Source organism: Marmota marmota, unplaced genomic scaffold, assembly GCF_001458135.2.
Source record: "Marmota marmota marmota unplaced genomic scaffold, marMar, whole genome shotgun sequence".
Classification (NCBI taxonomy): Eukaryota; Metazoa; Chordata; class Mammalia; order Rodentia; family Sciuridae; genus Marmota; species Marmota marmota.
Window position 1 is genome coordinate 2,423,633 of NW_026000075.1, and position 21,478 is coordinate 2,445,110.

The 21,478-nt window shown below is 33.2% G+C and overlaps 2 protein-coding genes across 8 annotated transcripts in view; one reads left to right on the top strand and one right to left on the bottom strand.

Moving 5' to 3' along the window:
- Dnajc19 (DnaJ heat shock protein family (Hsp40) member C19) overlaps positions 1–2,286 on the top strand; it is a 4,243-nt gene extending 1,957 nt beyond the window's left edge. Inside the window, exons 4-6 of the mRNA XM_015494226.2 lie at positions 333–412; positions 872–942; positions 2,073–2,286. Coding sequence (XP_015349712.1) covers positions 333–412; positions 872–942; positions 2,073–2,143 — 222 coding nt within the window. The 3' untranslated portion in view covers positions 2,144–2,286. The remainder of the gene's footprint in view (positions 1–332; positions 413–871; positions 943–2,072) is intronic.
- A 7,748-nt stretch (positions 2,287–10,034) lies between these two features.
- Fxr1 (FMR1 autosomal homolog 1) overlaps positions 10,035–21,478 on the bottom strand; it is a 68,223-nt gene continuing 56,779 nt past the window's right edge. For 3 of the 7 annotated variants that reach the window (XM_015494229.2, XM_015494227.2, XM_048814223.1), the window contains 5 exons: positions 18,481–18,684; positions 16,164–16,364; positions 15,396–15,476; positions 11,872–11,963; positions 10,035–11,083 (listed from right to left, as the gene is read on the bottom strand). In XM_015494229.2, coding sequence (XP_015349715.1) covers positions 10,913–11,083; positions 11,872–11,963; positions 15,396–15,476; positions 16,164–16,364; positions 18,481–18,684 — 749 coding nt within the window. In that variant the 3' untranslated portion in view covers positions 10,035–10,912. The remainder of the gene's footprint in view (positions 11,084–11,871; positions 11,964–15,395; positions 15,477–16,163; positions 16,365–18,480; positions 18,685–21,478) is intronic. The other 4 variants (XM_015494230.2, XM_015494228.2, XM_015494232.2 and 1 more) reach the window with 2 other exon arrangements.

Below are 21,478 nucleotides of genomic sequence, written 5' to 3' on the forward strand. Positions count from 1 at the left end.
CCCCCCGCCGGTCCTCCATCCAAATCCTATTGATCAAAATTTTTATCTAGAATATGGCTTTCTGGGAATGGTCCTCCCTTTACTTCTCAAACAACTAGCATTAATACTGTGCCTTTAACATATTCCCAAGATATTCTGTGTCGGATGGAAAAATAAAGTTTTAATAGTCACTTAAATGTTTTTTGCTACTAATTACTCTGAAATAACTGGTAATTATTCTCTGAAATGTCGAGTTTTCATCTAACTCTGTGGACAGACTCTTTAGACTTTTTGCTTTTTTAAGAAAGAGTTTATTAAATAATCTTTCCTTATGAATGCATTTCCTCTTTCAGGCCTTCAGTGGTGGCTATTACAGAGGTGGGTTTGAAACCAAAATGACAAAACGGGAAGCAGCATTAATACTAGGTGTAAGGTAAACATTCCTCATGTTTGCTTTTTTTACAACTCTATAGAGAATTTTATCCCTGGAGAATTGATTTGTGTCAGTAGAACCTTGCTGCTTAATCCATGTGTTTTTAATATCTGGATGCTCCTGCCAAATGAGAAAAGCACCCTGGGAAAGCAGCACATTTTCATTTACTGAAAGAGACCTTACAGATTTGCATAATATTGCTCTAACTTAAGATGTTTTAGTGGTGAAAACCTGTCTTCCTTTCCTCAATAAAAGGGTTGTTGTAAAAATTGTGTGTGTGTGTGTGTGTGTGAGAAATGCATTTGTGAAAGTGCAGTTTTTGTGTTGAGGATCCAAAGCAACTTTTCATTTCATACTGTTTTGTTGATTTACTATGGTTTCATTTAGTTAGCCCTCATATACATTTTTTTATATCATCCAAAAGTAGACTGAAATGATAACCTTTCCTCTTTTAATCAGCCCTACAGCCAATAAAGCAAAAATAAGAGATGCTCATCGACGAATTATGCTTTTAAATCACCCAGATAAAGGTAAGTAATCACTTCATGTGTTGGAGTGACCCAACCTCCCCTCTCTCCCTGATTGGGGGTTGAACCTAGGGTAATTTTACCACTAAATTGAAAACCCACCCATTTTTATTTTGGGACATGGTCTAAGTTGCTCCAACTGGCCTAGAGCTTACAAATCCCTCAAATTCCCAAATAGCTAGGATTACAGGCATGTACCACAAAGGGCTGACAAATTTTATAATTAATTCTTGGCTGTTGAAATGCCTGAATTTTCTCATGAACAATGTTTTGATATCTATAACAGTGATGAAATGAGACTGCTACTAATGATGGTCACAGATCCGACTAGGTTTGGGGGCGTGGGGTGGCCTACATTCACAATTAATGTTAATTTCAGTTAATGAAACTGATTCACACACACTTCCCCTTTGGACACTGTGAACTGCAGGTTGCTAGGTAGAAATCTAAGGTATGTATTACTGGTTCTGTTGAAATCAAATAATTCCTCTGAATGACAGAGTACAAAAAATCCAGTGCATAATCCTTTCACTTATGAGTTTTGAGGATTCTGGATCTGAGGTATAACCCATAAACATCTTTTTCTACAAAGTTTCCTATTAACAGTGTTTGGTGATCTTCAATCCATACAGCCCAAACAGAATAGCAGTACAGCAGCTATAGAGATCTTGAAAGGTCAGTTGTTAGAAAAACCATAAAGGACAGAAGGAAGGATGTGAAGTACACTGGGGTCCTTCCAACACAGAACTTTTGAGAATATAAGTAGGTTTATAGGATTTCAAAAGCAAACACACAGCCAGGCATGGTATTACACACTTGTAATCCCAGTGGCTCATGAGGCTCCTGAGGCAGGACTGCAAGTTATGAGCCAAAAAAGGGCTGGGGATGTGGCTAGTGGTAAAGTGTCCCTGGGTTCAATCCCTGGTACCAAAATAAAAGCACATGTGGCATTGCTAAAAACCCAATCAGTTTTTAAGCATATTTCTGTGGAAATCTCTCAGGAGAATTATTTCATTGACCACTGGTCATCTATATTATATATTTGATGATCAAGTTGCAGTCACAGTATAACTTTACTGAATAGAAGGTTAAAGCCCATTTTATAACTATTCCTTTTTTCTTTCTTCCTGTAGGAGGATCTCCTTACATAGCAGCCAAAATCAATGAAGCTAAAGATTTATTAGAAGGTCAAGCTAAAAAATGAAGTAAATGTATGATGGATTTTACGCTCATTAGTTTATGTATATGAGTACTGATTTTTTTTTTAATAATAAAACTCCTCAGAGCTCCAATTTTTAAAAAATGATTAACCACAAGCTAAAATAAAAGCCTTGGTATAATTTCAAATTTGAGGATTTTTAAAATCAGACAATAGTGTTTACAGATTAATATTCAATAATTACAGAAAGATACACGTGATGTTAGGAGAAACATTATTCATTATTATTCATTACTCATTTATTATTTGCACATATGGTGCCCATATGTGCTCTTAAGGCACAGTTCTTGCTCTAAAGCAGCCAGTCTAATAGGGGACTAAAATATTATGGAGTTGCACACAAACTGTTGAAGCAGGTAATTCTTACTACCTTTGAGGAAAAACTACTCAAGATACTACTGGCCTACTTGAATTCTTAAGTAAATTTAGCCACAGCTCTGACCTAAGAAATGTCCTAGGTATGTAAAACTATGAAAATATGAAAGATTTCTCAGTACAGGTCTGTTTTTAATCAGAATTATTTATATAGTATACAGCTAGTTTCTTAAAATACTGACCATTGATCAATTATCCCTTTTCTTTTTTACATAATGCAGATTTTTTGTAGTTATAATCAAGTTTAAACATCATTAGTGAAACTGAAATTTATTCAATGTCAAAATATTGTATGTCTTGGACTATTTAGAATTTATACACTAATTTCAATGACATTTCAAGGCAGACAATTTAACAGTCTGACAAAATATGAAAGGGTCTTAAACAACCTGTATAAAACATCTATAGTAAACTAGCCAGTGATCCTCAATTTCTATCTAAACTTACCTAAGTCATTGTAAAGTTCTTTAATGTAGAAGAAAAAGGTTTTGAGGGTGACAATAGGGACAGTAACCAAATTTAGTGCTGAAATAGCTCTTTGGTTTACTTTCCTCCCTGTATCCTTATCTGATGAAATCTGTAGGTTATAAGGAGGCACTGGCTTCTAAGGCTTTGTGTAATATCAAAGGGTGGAGGCGGGGATAAAGATACATTCAGTCCTATTGTATTCACAGCACTTGCATTCTTTTAAGTCATTGTGAACATTGAATTACTAAACTCTAAACCACTTGTTATTAGGGGAAATACAGGCTCCTTTTAAAGTCTCTGGTCATATTACACAAACCGATCAATACTTAAACTTGTTTTATTTATGTTTATTTCAAGACACCCTATTTTATATTTTTGCTTTATTAATATTCAACTCACTCAACAGCACTATATAACTCACACTTGGCATATGATAGCCTTTTTTTGCTTTTAGGAAAACTAGATAATGCTTCACTGCTATGGTTGTGAGCCATCTTAAACAGAGAAATCACCAAAAACAATAACAAAAAAAAAACACCCACAAAGTATGAGAGCTGAAACAAGTATGCACAAGACTGCCTTGTTTCAATGCATGATGTGATTCAGTTTTTTGCCACTCTGCAAATGTTCAAAAATGACAAAGTCACAGGTATTGATTTAGAAGTTATAAATTTCAGTGAATATGTGAATTCACAAATAAGGAATCCACTAATAAAGAAGACTGGCTGTGTTAGGGCTTACTAACCTTTTATTTCAGTTCTTTGGACTAATAAACTTTCCATGAAGAAGAGCTTAAAGAGGAGACAGTATCAGTCCATTTTCCACAAATAGTGTGATAATATGCCCACAGGCAATCAAGCATTAACTATAAAAAAAGACAGACTTAATAGATACAAATACTTTCAAGTGTTTAATACAAATAGCATACCTGTTTTACCACAGGTATTAAGAAACTACGTTAATACTAAGGAACAGACCTCAATTTTCTTTCACACATTTATTTTCTCTAGGCTTACCATTTTCAAGTAGAAGAACCCATACTTAATTGAAAGCTATAAGCAAAAAATGTTTTAAATAACATATGTGAGGGCTGTAGACCATAGTGGGTAATTTGATTCAAATGTGACTGAAACAAAGTTTTTCTAATTGGTATTTTCATATAAAATACTAGAATCTTTAAAATCTGCTAGCATTGTGCTAAAGCATTGTCACTGTATGGTTTTTAGATAAATGCCAAAGGCAAATCTTTCTGAGATCAAGAGTTCCACGCACTTATACTCAGTACCATGGTACCATTCACAATTCCGATAACCCAAACATATTTACCTTGGTTATACCAATATGAGTCTAGTACTTGTCCTTAAAAACCTATTTTGAGACCTTTTTCCTTGCCAATTGATGTTTATAGATTTTGAGAGGAAGGGACTGGCGTATAGCTCACTGGCAGGAAGGCCCTTGTTTCACTCTGAAACCACCTATCCTTGTCTTCCCAAAAAAGTATGATAAGACACCCTTAAAGAAAACAAGATGCAGAATTCAAATCAGATATTTGTAATCATTGCTATGTCTTTCAGCAAGTTCTCTACTGAGGGCTCATACTTTCTCATCTGTAAAATGAAGGATAAATGGCCAACTTGAAAACGGTTGAGGATTCCTCATTTTATGGCTAGGGAAACAAAAACCCAAGAGATAATTTTTTTGAGATTACACAGCTAGTGCAAGTAGAATTAACCTCTGGGTGTCTGATCCAATTCACTATATTCATTTATAACTTGGTACTCTAGTTACTCTTAATAAATATTTTGGGGAAATTACTATCCACAACCTTAACAGACCTGACATATGGAAGGATTGTGTGTCCTTTACACTTTCACTTTTTTCAGGGTTGACATCATTAGGAGGTAAGTACTAAGCTTTTCTTTTCTTTTTTGGTAATGAAAGTGGGCTATGAATGGCCTTAGAACCTCTTTTCTCCCTGTTTAACAAAATCATCTTGCCTGTAAGTATTTTGCAACTGATAGGACTTATGGAAGTACTTGAATAAAAAGTCATGCAGACCACTATTCCAGAGGACACATCATTCCACAAATATTTGAGAACACTTTTATGAAAAACAGGTCGCATATAAGCACCATACCTGTACATTCAGCTGATCATATTTTTTAAGTGTTTTTCTGTCATTCTTAATTTCTTATTAAAAGAGGAGGATATAGAAAACTAGAAGCAGGGCTGGGGATGTGGCTCAAGCGGTAGCGCGCTCGCCTGGCATGCGTGCGGCCCGGGTTCGATCCTCAGCACCACATACAAAGATGTTGTGTCCGCCGATAACTAAAAAATAAATATTAAAATTCTCTCTCTCTCTTTCTCTTAAAAAAAAAAAAAAGAAAACTAGAAGCAAAATCACTGACAATTACAAAAAATTTAGTAGCTACCCTAACATAAGGCAAAAGCATAAATGTTAACTGCCATACTGAAGTGCTATACTGTGTTCAGCACTGAAATGTATGCTCTACCCTAAAAACCTTACATTAGAAATATTTAAAAATAAAATGCACTGCAGCACCATGCTTCTTTCATTCATGGTTAAGCATTATAGAACACTTCTACTTCAACTCTGAGAGCTGACTTACCAAAAGCATTCTGCAAAAGCCTATGGAAGGCTTTTTGTATGTATATAAAATATAGCATGCATCAAGCACAAACAAGCCTCCCAACATATTATTTCTGTGGAGAAGTCAGAGGTGGGCTCAAAAAAGTGAACTATAGGAAGAAATCTGAGGTATAAGTTTAAAAAAAAAAACTATTTAAAATGCTAGATTGTGTAAACTATGAACTGAGTAACCTTGAGTACCAAGAAACATAAATGAGCTAAGCTCTGCTTTTAGTTGTTGCAGTTATGCACAGTGCTGTTTTTATGCTCAGGGCCTACTGTTGCCTTAGAAACAGAATATAAGTAGTGCTTCTATCCTGTTAACCTATTATATCTGAGCACAATAAGGTTACAGTCCAGTATTATGGTATAACCTGGTACATGTTAGCACTTTTTTATCCCCTAGAAAATAGCAAGTCATTTGAAAGATAAAGCTCATATGATTTGTAGTATAAGCCCCAGGCAACAAGTATAAATTGGTTTAGAAAAACTACTGAAAATATTTTTATGAAAATGGTCCCTAATCTAAAAAAGTAGTAGCTGCATTTTATAATTCATTAAGTGTAAAAATTTTAAAAAAAGGTAAAGTACAGAAAATATTTTACCCGAAGTTAACAAAAAAAAAAAAAAAAACAAAAAAAAAAACCACTGAAATAGAAATTCAAGCTATTTAGTGCATTTAATAGTGGGGCATTTAAGAGCTAGGAAGATAGAAAACGTATTTTGGCCATCTTTAGGTAGCAGTCTTACCTAATTGGAAATGCCTGGGAATGGATACATGTAAAACACATCATTTTAACTCAGCATACTCTTTATGAGAATACAAGACATATGGTTAATGTTACACTCTGTGACACATGATTAGACTAAACTTAATATTGAAATGGCCCTGGAAACACCAACTAGTCAGTCTAGCCCTCCTTGGAGGTAGAGAAAAAAATTAGGCAAAACTAAAATAGTAGTTCCCAACTGTGTACTATTAACTTATAACATCTATTTGAATCTGAGGAGGAAAAAAGACAAATGGAATATGATAAATTATAAAACTGCATTAGTTATTCCCAGTGGACTTTTCAAGCCCCTATTTTAGGAACAGCAGAAGAACCTGACTCTTTTAAAAAACAAAGGTTTTCCTACAGATTATATGTACCTCCATCATCCAGTAATCAGAAGTTTTCTGGATGCCTGGGCTCTACTGAATTTCATACTTAAAATATGCAATTAGGTTGAACCACAGGAAATTATTCATAGATTTTAAATTCTAACTATTACGTGGCAATTTTCTCTTGTTCAATACATGGACCAGCAGAGGGCAGTTTCAAGTTAACACCACTTGCCAAAAATCTGACTACAGCATATCACACTCACTGCTTTATTACAGCAGTACCTAAAATACAACCCAAAATATTACCATAGGTTAATAATGGGTTCTGAGGAAACTACAGTCCATTCAAACACACAACCTAATAAGGAACTAAAATTCTTAAAGAAGTAGTACATTCACTATTATCAATATTTTTTAAAAAAACAACATTTTAAGAATCCAGAGTGAGACTTACTAACAAAACAAATATCCTATCCATTTCTAAGTTTCAAGAAGACTTAATAGAAAAGACATAGAAAATTCAAGTAATTTTCCAGCCAGGAAGCAGTGGTACACACTGGCAGGAGGGTTGTAAGTTCAAAATCAGCCTCAGCAATTTAGCACCTATCTTAAAATCTAAAAACAAAAATAGGGGGCTGGGGGAGGCTTGAGTTGTGCTTCAGTGCCTAAATTTAATCCCTGAGTTTAATCCCTGGTACCAAAACAAAGTAATCTTCATTTACTGTAATTTCCAATAACATTAACCATCTGACTGGCACTGGGCTTGATGCAATGTATCCAGTTTTCCATTTATTTATCCTTAGTATAATTATAAACGTAGTTCAGAGAATTGCCTCCAAAAAGGCCTGAATATGCCTGCATGTGACAGAAATGGCACAATTTCCAAAACCAAGTGTAAATTTTAATTAATCTAGCAACTTGATAGACACTCTTCTGTTCTAAAACCATGGTCAAATAAGAAACAAAAATCATCTGTCAACATCTGCTTAATTAAGTGTTGAAACCTGCCTAGAAAGACTATTATCTATGAAGATCCAGAATACAAAAATTAAAAACATCAGCTGCTTTTGACTTAACCACAGCTTATGTTTCATTATTCTTCAGTTCTTTTGCTTACCTAAGCTTCACCTGTACTACTTTTTAAAATACATTTCTTTAAGCAGGGCACAGTGGTGCACACCTGAAATCAAGAGATTTGGGAGGCTAAGGCTGGATGAGCAGAAATTTGAGGCCAGCCTCAAATTTAGCACTCTGAAACTGAGTGAGGTACAAAGCAACTTGGTGATATCCTGTCTCAAAAATGAGAAGGGGCTAGGCATATAACATCCCTGGGGGTTCAATCCTCAGTACCAAAAGAAAAACATTCATCTAAGCAACCACCCTCAGCTTTCACCAAAAGCAGTAGTTAAGGTGTAAATTTCACATTAAAATACATGCAAATATAAGATCACATATCCTTGTACTTAAGACAAATGATATCTAGTCAGAGGCAACACCTCCCAGAACAGTTTTTCTTTTTTTAAGGCTTTAAAAACATACCTAAAAGAAGAATCCTTAGCCTACCCAAGGTTATTAGAATGATCACACCATCCCTGCGCCTAATCTTCAGCTCCAGCATAATAGTTCAGATTCTAAATGACTTCACATATATGCTGAAAACACTGAGATGCACAAGATCTTCCATTTCTACTTTGTTTTCCTTTTGTATTTAGTGTATATGACAAGTACTCCCCATTATATCTAACTAGGATAGCAGCCAAGAATAGACGCCTCTCAAAGTTTAAAAGGCAACCTGAATCCAACTACTTCTAGGGAGAGGACTTTTCAGGGGAGAGGACTTTTCAACTAATACATCTGAATCTGAGTGTTTTTTGTTTAAAACAATCTAAGGTATGCACACCCCAAATTTGCTTCAGTACACTTTTTAAGAACAAATCACTGAGTGTAGTCATTTCTAAACTAAATGAAATCTCAAGTTATTTCTTAAAAGTATGATTAACTAAATACTGCTACTCTCATAAAGGGATTCAACTATACTCACTTTTTAAGGTAGTTTCTTCCTTTCCAATGGAACAATCTTTATGAAAAAAAGACTTTAGCGAATCTGACTGTTCTGCATGGAAGAAAATGAAAAAACATTTTTTCTTCATACCACATTTACCAATTTGGGGATTAATTAGAATTCTTCACAAACTGGGGACATAGCTCAGAGGCCCTGGATTCAATCCCCAGCACCATAAAATTTTTGAAAATAAAACTAATTGTGGAGGGCCCTTTATAGTTAATTGATAACCCACTTATGGAAAAGAACTAACAAAAGGCCAACAATTTGTTTTTAACTTTAACAGATTATGTATACTTAAAAGGTTTGAGTAGTTTTTAAAAATCAGAATATGAATAGAAAAACTGAAGGAATTTCACTACTCATACATTACTTAAAAATTATCACTTATCAGGAACCACTAAGTTTTCAGGGGAAAAAAACTAATAACCAGCACATTTTAACCTCAGTGAGAATGTATTTGAGGGTCAGGGTTACACACACATGGGCAGGGCAAACTGTACATTTTTAACTATACCCTGAATTATCCTTTAGGTCATATAAATCAAAATCACATTTTTATGGATATAACAAACTATGCACATAAAAATCATTTTAGCTGCCAAATGACAAAACTGAGTGACTATCCCTTCTCATTCAGTGGTCCCTGTGACATCATAGAGAAAAACCCTCCCACAAATGCACATTTCACTTGACCTCACAACTAGTTATATAAATTATTACTCTATATTAAATTTCACATAAGTCTGTTCATGAAATTGAGCCTTCTAGCTAAAATACTCGTTTTCAATGAATCATTCAAAATTATATCCTTGTAATTCAAAAGGCAAACTGCTGACCTATTCCTTATTTAAAAATTGCTTACCATAATTTTTAAAAATAATTTTCAATAGAGAATTAAAGGCAAAAGTAAAAATCTGGCTTCTACCACCCAACTATTGATATTCCTTTGATCAGAATTTGATACAAAGATTTCCCCCTAATATCAAATGTATTGTTAACTACCTAAACCATTTAACAGACTAAACTTTGAATGTTAAGATTTCTGAAGATTCATAACAAAATGATTAAATAGCCAACTGACATTTTAATTCTATGTATGAGCAAGGGTAGATGCTTTTTAAAAGCAATCAAAGAATACTATTCTAGGCCTATAAGTAGTTCCAACTACTTTACAACAATTGGCATAAAAAGTAGAAAGTTAAAAATCAGCAAATGGAAGATCAAAGTTTATTTACTACCTGCATACAAAAACATATTGCACATCAAACAACCAAAATCAAAAAAAAAAAAAATTTTTTTTTAAAAAAGGAAAAGGGGAAAGATACTCTACTGAAGACTAACATGTAGTTTATACAGAACAAACCTTCTGGAAATTGATCTTTTCAGTAGTTCAGGTTATGTCTGATGGACATGACTAATTCAGCTTAGTGTTTTAACTAAAGCTATGTTTGATTTTTAAATACTGTACACTTTAATAAATAAATCAAACAAAGCCTCAATGTAGGAACAGTCACTGCCAATTTCACCCAGTGTCCCTGTAGATGAGCGTTAACAAATGTCTTCCAGTGGTCTGCAGATTTTCTTCAACATAAAGCATTTTAAAAAACACATTAAAACAGACCAGTTTCCAGACTAAACTAATGAAGAAATTACAATTCAGTGCAAAATATTTTAGACTGCATTTCATTCTAGGTTTCCTCAGGTGAAGAAGTGGTTGCATATTATTAAAAATGTAACAAAAGCAGCTAATGCTTTCATAAAGAATATTACGTTAGGGCACCCACCCCACCCACCTCCCCCATCTCTGCCATATTTTGAAAACAAAATAACATTTCCTATAGCCAGCAACTTTTTTTAATGTTACATATACTATTCTCAAGGCACATCTGATGATATATTTTATAACACAGTAGGTGTCAAAGTATGTTTAACATATGATTTCTTCAGGATCCCTCCCCTTTCTGAATTCCAAATGGAGGAACTGAAAGTGCGATGTAAAGACTGGCGATCCATATTCTATCTTTGGCAAGCTTGTACAAGCACTATTGTAAATGTAATGTAAAAGAACTGTAAACTAGGAACTTCTTCAGTTTATGAAACACCATTCAGGACTGCTGATTCTTGAGTGTTCTCTTCTTTTAAGGTATTAATCTTTTCTTCTCCTGGAGTACGCTGCAGCTTAGTAATTTCATCGCCAGAAGCACTAGTTGGGCCATTTATTGCCTTTTCTGAAGGACCATGCTCTTCAATCACATCTTTTGCCTGCCAAAGGGAGACAACTTTTTCAACTTCTTCATAAATGAAATCTATAGCTGAGGAGGAAGAAAATATCTACATATACATTAATTAGCTGATGAAATAAAAACTTAAATTTTGTATGCCATAGTAGATCAAAGAATTAAAAAGTTCTTAAAATTTAAAACAAATACCAGTATATTCCACTCTCTGGGTCTGTCAACTCAGAATCTCTAGTACCTATGAGTGCCCAAACCACAACAGTATGCATACTACTTAATGAAAATTATACCTAATTTTATTTTAAATCACTGGAAAATTCACCATGTAAATGAATAGAAACAAAAAAAAAATCCTAAGAAAATCATCACTCACCTTTTTGTGAAAGTCAAATCAAATTTCTGACAGCACTTAAAAGAATTCAAACTTTAAAAGTTTATATCAATTACTGAAAAGAGTGATACAACTTTTTGCTCATCAAATGAAGCAAATCGCTATACCCACATTTTGGGCAGACTGAAATTTATAAATGCTAAAAAGTTCTAGCTGAAAAACAGTTCTAGCTCAAGCATACATATCTTTAGTTACCTGGGGCCAAGAAAAAAATTCAAAAGAGTTCTTTACCTAAAAGAATATTTACCTAATTGGGGGAACAAGTGATCATACAATAAAAAGAATAAATAAATAATAAAGCTAGACCATAGAAAGGGGAAAAAAAAAAAAGAGAGAGAAAAAAACCGAAAAAACAAACCAACAAAATAAATAAATAAATAAATAAATATTTTTTTAAACCCTACAGGTTAAAGTCTCCTTACCATTTCTTTCTTGTTTTTAGCCAAAGATTCCCTTGGGAGGTTTCTTTGTCTGCTCTGAGACTCAGCTCTAGAAATATAATCTGCAACTGTGACTGTTAAAGATGAGAAAAAAATTACAGGTGTTGAAAAAATACTTCTAAAATTTTTTTATGGATAAAGAGTAATTCACTATTAAAATAAACTAATGGTGGTTAACCCAATTTCAAAATGTTAAGCTGGGTACCACCTTAAACTAAAAACGAAGCTTGAAAAATGTGCCTATGATTTTAGTGCTGACAAAAGAATTTCAAGCTGGAAATTGAGGAAATCTGAAGTCCTCTTTCCCGAGAATCCAACTCTTTCCTTCTGGATTTAATCTAAGGCTGTGGGGCATCTTTGGTATATAAACCCACAACCAAGAATTAGTAAATTCTCATGCAGTGTGGTGTTCTACGCTCAAACGGGTGTTTGCAGTTATTAGTAGGAAGAAAATGGGTAAATTTGGTGTAAATCCTGGGGTTGTATACTTAACTTTGCAAATTTCAAAAGATTTACTCTGTGTAACTATGGTATCCAAGTGTGATATTTTGTGATCCCATCTTAATGTTTCAAAACAGAAACTATTCTGATTTAACAATCTGATTTCCTGGTTTAAAAAAAAGTACAAGCAAGCTAAAGATGACAAACCACCACTCTCAAGACGTGAACATTGCTCAGGATTAATAAAGGAGCCAAAGTGAAATCAGTCACCACCTCCCCCTCCCCGCTTTGTCAGTCTTGCTAGGGAGCAATTGAAATGTGTGTGTGTGGCGAAGAAGCAGAATTAGTGGATTAGTAAAGAACTAACCCAATAAAATACCCTAATACTGACTGGCATGCAATAAATGACTTCTGTTCTACAGATTTGGTGAACTAGCCTCATTTTGTATCTCAATTTTTTCTCAACAAGAACTTCAAACTGAGAAATCACTGATTTGAAGAAATGTCAAAAAGAAAAAAAAAGAAAATAAAAAAAAAAAAAAAAAACAGGGCTCTTTGAAATAATTATTTTCTATCACAAAATGTTTCAGGAAATCCCAGATATATTAAAGTGTGTATTTCAAATTATGAGAGCAAGTTAAGTATGTAAAGAATGAAAATAAGTGAATTTTTAAATTGCTTAGAGTCCCTAAATATGTAGAGTACTAATACATCAATTATATGGCGCTAACTAAATCATTTTGATAGAAGCTGGATAGCAATTATGATATCTTTTTCTTAATTATGAATTATTCACTGTACTAAGATTAAAATCCAAGAACTTTATAATAAATAAAATCATTTAAAAAGCATGAAAAAAACAACTTAGATCCAAGCATATATCATTTATTAGAAAACCACTAGAAGTGAAGTCTAAAACTCTCTCTTTCCTTCCAAATTACAAGAAACTCACTATGCATATTTTAAATATTTCAAAATAATTTTACACTTAAATTCATTGCTGATGAATTTATAAACATATTTTGTAATAATTTACAATTTTGGTAACAGGGATTTTTTTATTAGTCTATATTTCATTACTTCTATATATATGGTAACAAAATGATTTTCAGACTTATTCTAGCCATAGTCTGGGGAGCAGCACAATGAACATTTTCTGTTCCAACAGTTCTGGCTTTAGTAAAACCTAGAAAACTCATCATGAAAACTCAACTTAAGATTCTACTAAACACAAAGGAATACTGTTAAATTTATATACATCTTGAAATAATTCATTAAGTCCTCTCATCTACTACATATACAGATAAAACAATATACTTTAAAAAGTTATGAAGAGGCACTTAAGCTGAAGTGCTCCCTCCCTTATCCCCCTAAATCAAAGTAAGCCAAAAGAAACCTTATTTTTTTCTAAGGAAAACCTGTTCGTAGCCAATCCTTCTAACAGAAGGGTCCTTAAGTATTCAATACATACTAATATCTTTTCACAATTTATGTAGTATCATTTGGATTCGAGTTTCCTTTAAGGGAGTCCAGAAACTGATGGACAATCATAGGACTGTCATATTCTAACTACAGTTAAAAAAAAAAAAAAATGTTCAGTGCTTACTTTATACCAGGTGTAATAAGAAATTTTGAGCAACCGAGAATAAATTCAGTGAAGATGTTTTTAAAAGAATGTCAATTAACTTTAAATGGAAGCTGCCTCCCCTTAAAACTGCTGCCAGGAACAAAGAAAACAATTGGTGCTTGTTTCACCCACTCTGTGTCCCTATCTTTTCTGAAGGAAGAAGCAAACAAGAGAATGTAAGGCATTTCAAAAGAAACACAGTAATCCCAAAGAACAGAGTAAAATAGGAACAGGTGCGGAATGCAAGACAAATAAATGTCCAAAACATTGAAAATTTATATTCATACCATTCAGAAAATTCTAATTTTCAACAAATTCTACTACTTTAATCTTCTAGACCAGTCACCTCATTAGTAAATTATGCTGTAATTCATTCTATATTAACAACATAATAAGGTTAAATTTTCATAGTTATAAAATAGGGATAGGAAATGCTGTTGCAACCTTTAAAAAGTCTTATTTCTAAGACTATGTATTTCACTAAGTGAGGAAAGGCAAGTGTACAAAGAAATAAACATTTTCTGTACAGTTTTGTCTTTACTGATAGTGTTTAATCCCTTTTAAAATTCCAACTATCTTTAAAACATGAACTTTCCAGAATGGGAACTAACAATCTTAAGCGGTTTTCCAAAGAGTTTCTACAACCACTAACTTAAAATGTTAGAATTTACATTATTTGGAAAAACACATGAAAGAATTTGTTTTTGGAAAGAATGCAAAAACTGGTTTGAAAGGGGTTTATTTGTGATGCAAACAATTTCTTCATGGTGAATACACATGTGATTCTCTATACAGGAGAAATGGAATTATGTTTGAAACAAACAATTTGTGGCTACTAAAAATTATGACTACAGAAAATAAATCAACACTGTAAAACTAAGTAAATACTATTAATTTCACTAGTTAGTAGGTGTAAAGGAAAAGGCAGCACACTACAATAAAACCAAAAATATAACATGCATTCCTCAATGAGGAATAGGACACAGGTATTTTTCTCTTTTGTTTTTTTTTTTTTAACTGTGGGTATTAAATTTCCCACAAAAATGAAGTTCTGAATCCAGTATAGTAAGCAGGCACCATGCAAAATCCGCCCAGTTTTGCCTATCAATCTTAATTACAACCTACAAAATAGTGCCTGGGATGGTAAGACCCATCTCAAGTATGAAGAACACATCAAGTTAACAAACTAATGGTTTTCTCAACAGTATTTCTGTGTAAAAAGATTAAGATACAACATTAGTTCAATTAGACTGGTTACTAAACATTTACATTGAGAGGTAAAAATGTACTTTCTTAAAGACTAGTAGTCTCATTAGTTGAATACAATTTATGCAGTGCAAATTTTCTATATGCACACATGTAAATATGTTTAGAATGCAGACACAGGACATTTTTTTTCATGCTTATGACCTGACGTCAACAGGTCCACTCATGTTACCTGGCTGTCTATCTTCTGCCTGACCCCTGAAACGACGCCTGCGGCTACGATTGCGTCGCTGGGGTTTTTTTTCACTATCATCTGCAATTGCAAAATTTACCATGAACTATTCTGACAATAAAAAAGCAAACAAAGAAAGTATTTCTTTCCTTATTTAAAGAAGGGGAAGAGAAAATTTTAATTAAACATCAAAGATAGAACAATATTGACAGGATAAACATTATACAGTTCAAAGCAACCCAAGGAGACTGAAGACGGGATTATCCCCTGGAAATTAAAAAAAAAAGTTTTGACACCTAATAAAATTAACCCTTGAACTTAAATTACCATCATTTAAAGTTCTCCACTGCAACAGGGGGTTTAGTATTTACCAATATTAATCACATTTTAGCCCTTCAAAAATTAATTATGATTCTTGATATATAAACCTTTACTAGTGCCATTTATAATAATTTTAAGAAGACAAGCTGAAAGTTTGACTTTGATTTTGGTTTGGAAACCGTAGGAGCAGTTGGAATACTTGTATTGACTTAATGGCATTAAAGGGCACTTTAATAATAAAGCTCCCAGTTTCAAATACCTATGACAAATCTGAGAACTAGATACACAAAACAGACTAAAAGCTATATAGCTTGTTTGAAACTCTAGAAAAAGTCATTTAAGAATTGCATATTTTTCAAAAAAATTTGTTAACAATTATTTTACAATTTTATATATGTATATATACATATTTATATATTTATATCTTTTCCCTAAATGCTTACATACCTAGCCCATTTTCATTAACTGAAGCTGTATCAGATTCAGTCATTCCATCCATCAGAACAGCATCTTCATCAGTCCTTCGTCTACGAGACCGCCTACGACGGTTAGTACTGTGATGAGATTCGCTGGCATCAGTGTCTGCAGTTTGATCTGATTCTGTATTATCAAGTAAGCTGTATGGATTGCTGTCTGGATCTTTGAGCACTATATTCATGTCAGAGGCAAGAAATATTTGTTTAAGAGGGCTGCAGTTATGAATGTTTTGATCTACAACAACTAAAGGTAAATAAACTTCAATATCCCCCAATAAAAAACATACTGTCTTCAAATAAAATGTTTTCAGTATCACTGTTTTACCTGGAAGATAACAAGGATGATTAAATAAGAAAAGATTTAAATGAAGATGAAGATTATAAAGCAGAAGTGAGCAGACAGCTTCCTAATATTTCCTTTGACTTTTTAAAAATTGCACATGTATATATAGAAACAAGATTAACCAACCCGAGATCAAAAATAAGTGGAAAACACTTTTGTCTATACACCAGTATATAATGTATAGACTCTTTTTCCATCACTATTCCCTAAATACAGCAAAATAACTATTCAAATATCATTTACATTGTATCAGATATTACAGATTACCTAAAGATCACTTAATTATGTGGGAAGATGTGCTTTGGTTATATGCACTTTCCCATGTTGTATTATACAATGGGCCTGATCATCCAGATTTTTATTTGTAGGAGAGATCCAAAAAATCTATCCATCACAGTACTTAGAGATGACTATATTGAGATATAGTGTTATTCTGCCAATTCTGACATTGACATTCCAAGGTAATCCTACCCCTTGAGAAATAAAAATGAAATAAAATACAAATTCAGCTAATATACATTACTTCTGAGAACTCTTATACCATTTATGGACTTCCTTTGATGTCATGTTAATGCATATATATAAATAACATTCAGCACCTGTACTTCATGATGTAACAAGAATCTATTAAATACAAACTAATCAAAACAAGTCCACACAAAACATCAAATTAAGGTTGAAATTCTAACAAGTTATGGAAACAAATGTTGACTTATATTCTAACTCTAGGAATGAAACAAGAAGGTGGTGTGAGAGTGGAAAAGTTAAAACTTTGAAGATATAATTCAAAAGAAAATTACCCATCTTACCTATGAGCATTTACTGCCTCCAACAAGCAAATTATAGAAGAAATTCACCTAAGTCATGATTTTTCCTAAGCTTCCTTTCATAACAGCTAAGGAGCATCCTTGCAAAAGACACTAAAGCTTATCTACTAACTATAAACACTAGGTAAAGTGCATTTATTTTACAATTTGGCTTACAATAATTTTAAAGCACCTGGTAACAGTGCACAATGTATTAAAATATAAAAACTATCTTCCTGAAAGCCTATAAAACTAAAGTTAGGGTTCAATGAAGATTACAGTGGAATCAGAAAGAACCTGGAACAGCTGCCATAATTTTGTTACTAATTTGTTCTAGTTTTTATAATCTGTAAGCATACTTAACATATACTGAATGTATATACACATTTCTTCCATAATAAAATACTACATAAGCTTAATAGATACAACATTTAAAAAACATTTACTTAAATGGCTATACAAATATACTAATTATCCTTGAAATAACCTAGTCCACATATCCCTGGCAAATCTTTTCTCCAACCCAATCTGCTCATAAAGAACATTATTGGCAACACCTCTACTCCATAAAACTTTTAAAAGCATTAAATTTTTTTTGAGTAAAAAGTTGTTTTATACACCTCAATCTTTAGTCATCTATGCACTCCTCGTCACAACTCAGTTTCTCAAAATAGAACTGATGTCACAATTTTGCTGTTTCCAAAACAGTACATATTATAGCAGAGAATGCTTTTCAGTTAGTTTTCAATATTAAAATATACAGAAGTATTTATAATTCTGTCCATCAGAATTTTCTGGATCTGGCAAACAATTAAATAACTCAAAACACCTACAGAAAACAAGAAAAATGTTCCAATTACACTCTCTGCCACCCAGCTAGCAATAAACATCTAACCCCAAAAAAGGAAAGTCAGTCCAACTGAAAAGTTATGACCTGAGTACTTTAAGTAAACCTTCACTGAAAAATACTCTACAGGACCTTTCTGCTATATGGTCTACTATTTTCCATAAGACAGTGAGTAGAAACAAATTTCCAAGAATGTGTGGTCCTGGGAAATAAATTGGCTTTTGTAGGATTATATAGTTTACAAAGAATGGATGCGGACAAAGTATATCTGACATAGTATATAAAAGACTACCAGAACTGATGGAGGATTTGCCACCACGTGGTCCACCACGACCTCGACCCCCTGAAACACTTCTGCCTCTTCCTCCTGGGCGTCTCCTGCTGTCACGCTGATGTCTGCTCTCCCGATCATCCTCTCCTGCCAATGACCAATCGCTCAGCTCATCTTTACGCTCGGATTCTGTTTCAGAGGGGTTAGACAGCTCAGAATTTGTACCTTGGGAAAGAAAAGTACACAAACCATTTGAGAATTCTTTATTTGAAGGGAGAAAAAAGATTCAATTTTTTTCAAAACTGTTCCCTACAAAGTATCATTTAAATAAGCACAGTAATTGTCTGATTCAAAGAAAGCCAACTGCATGTGATGTTTATTAATTAATGACATTTATACTTTACTAATAGCATAATATGGACTAGTCAAGACAAATTATAAAATGAATTGTTTTGATGTATAAAAACAGCTAATAGAACAATTTAGAAAAAACACATTATTAAAATATACTTAAGGACTGGGGTTGTGGCTCAGTGGTAGAACACTTGCCTAGCATGTATGAGACACTGGGTTCAATCCTCAGCACCATGTAAATAAATTAAGATACTATGTCCATTTACAACAAAATATTTTTAAATATATATACATATATATATGAACAGTGTTAAAGTTTCTGCCCATTGAGGTTTTACTAACCTAAATTGCTGGAAATATATTTTTCAGTGACTGTACATAAGTAATACCATGTTTTAGTACCATCTCAAATTAGAATGAGGTATCTTTTTTTAAAAAAAATCACTAAACAAATTTTAAGGTTTATGAAAAGATAGCTCTCAACAACCAATGTAACCAAAGACATGAACAGTGAGATGGAAATTCATGATTTTAAAAGTTTACCAACAGTTTATTTAATGGTGACCTTCAAACTGCAAAAATTTCTACACTATCATTATCATCATACTGAAATTAAATAATCAGATATATAGACTCTACTGCTACAATACTCATTCACAATTTTCTCTGTGGGTGTGCGCACACAATTTGTTGGGAATTGAACAAGGGATGCTTTATCACTGAGCTATATCATCAATCCTTTTTATTAATTTTTATGGTCTTGTGAAGTTGCTTAGGGCCTATGTTGATGAAGCTACCCAACTTGCCAGGCTCCTACCTGGACCTCCTGAGTTGCTGGGATTACAGGCATGCAACACCATGCCCACCCATTTCCATTCTTTTGTAGTTCTGACATGCCACATTCTTCTTCGCATATATCCAAATCTGTCTCCTTCAGAGACTAGGTCAATTTCTAGCTTCAGACCAATTTAACTGAAAACACTCTCTTCCTTACTCTTATTTCCATAGAAACACTGTGTATTAATCATGCATTGTGTCAAGAGTAGTTCTCTACTTTCCTTTGCCTTCACCCCAAAATTACTTTAAAGCTAGTCTATATAAAAGGTAGAACTCCATCTTTTATTTCTAAATGGCCCAAAAAGCTTAAGTAAATTTTTTCATGCCTCTGAAGTTCATTTGCTCAACTCGCAAGTAAGATTTCACAAAGTACCTTAATGCTGCTTGAAATTTCTAGTCATTTGATAATAAAAGCAAAACACGAGAGCACTTTAGACACAAAAAGTAACAAGGGACAGTGAATGAAAAATAAAGTTTAATAATAAGTCTACCACTTTCTTTCTGCTTTAAAGATAACTCAGCAATGCTTCCCTTTTCTCTTCATGTACTATTAAAATATGGGTATAACTGGTCAATTATAGAAGACTGGGTTAAAAGTTATTAGCTGAAATTACACTTTAGGAAAAAAAATACATCAAGTTTCTATTATTTGCTCTCAAGTCTCTCTGTAATGAGAATCTCATGAAAGAAAATGAATCTCCCTTAACACTTATAGAAAATAGGTGGAGAACCAGATGGAAGGAAAAAAACATTTAAGGATGTCATCAATGTTGGAAACGAAGTCAAGTTACCATTTCAGGAATAGTGAAAAAAGCCTAAAGTATATAAACCTCAAATTTATTTATAAATCTATATATTGTCTGAAAATATTACCTAAATTTGAAGGGAAAAAATAACATTCTTATTTATGAAGCCCAGGGTCACAAGCAAGGAGTTTTTATCCTTAAATTTAACCTAAAATCTAAGTATTAATTTCAGTAGGTACAAACTGAGGTCAAAAAGGCTAAATGGCTAGTGCTCAGCTTTATTCATATTTAAACACTCAAAAGCTATGATTGGACTTTGCAAATGTGACAAAGTAAGAACCACAAGAGAGAAGGCTGTCTAGGATTGGGGAAAAAGCTTTAAAAATAAAGAACCTTTCTAGCTTGAAAGAAAAATGGTAGCTTTAGAATTCTCCATAATTATTATGATGTGAGAGTGTGGGGGCTGCAATGATGAGGAAATGAACTAAGGGGTACCTTACCCCTGCACTACATCCCCAGATCTTTTTATTTATTATTTTGAGAAAAGATATAACAAGTTGCTTACGTTTTCGCTAAGTTGCTGAGACTGTGTCAAACTTGCGATTATAAGGCTGGCTGGCTTTGAACTTGAGATTTTACTGGTTAATGTTTTTTTTACATGCAGGAAGAATGGCTAAAAATTAAGAAATAGGGGTGGTCTCTAGAAGTTGGAAATGTTAAAGGAACAGATTCATTCCTAGAGCCTCCAAAAAGGAACATAACCCAGCTGTCACTTAAAAATTTTAATGTTAGCCCAGGAGAACTAGGTCAGATTTCTGAAAGTGTATTTTAAGATAATAAACTTGTATTGTTAAAACCACTAAGTATACAATAAATTACTGCAGTAGCAAAAGGAAATAAATAACACTGTTAGAATCACTACAATCATTCCAACCTCTGTTTTATAAAATTATAAATCATGATTTTTTTTAAAAAAAGGTTTTTGACACCGCTCCAATTTCTAGTGATTTCAACAAATAAACACAACTTCTTGCCTCTAACCACATTTGAAGTCAGACTTCCCCCTTCTAAAACTCCTTTAA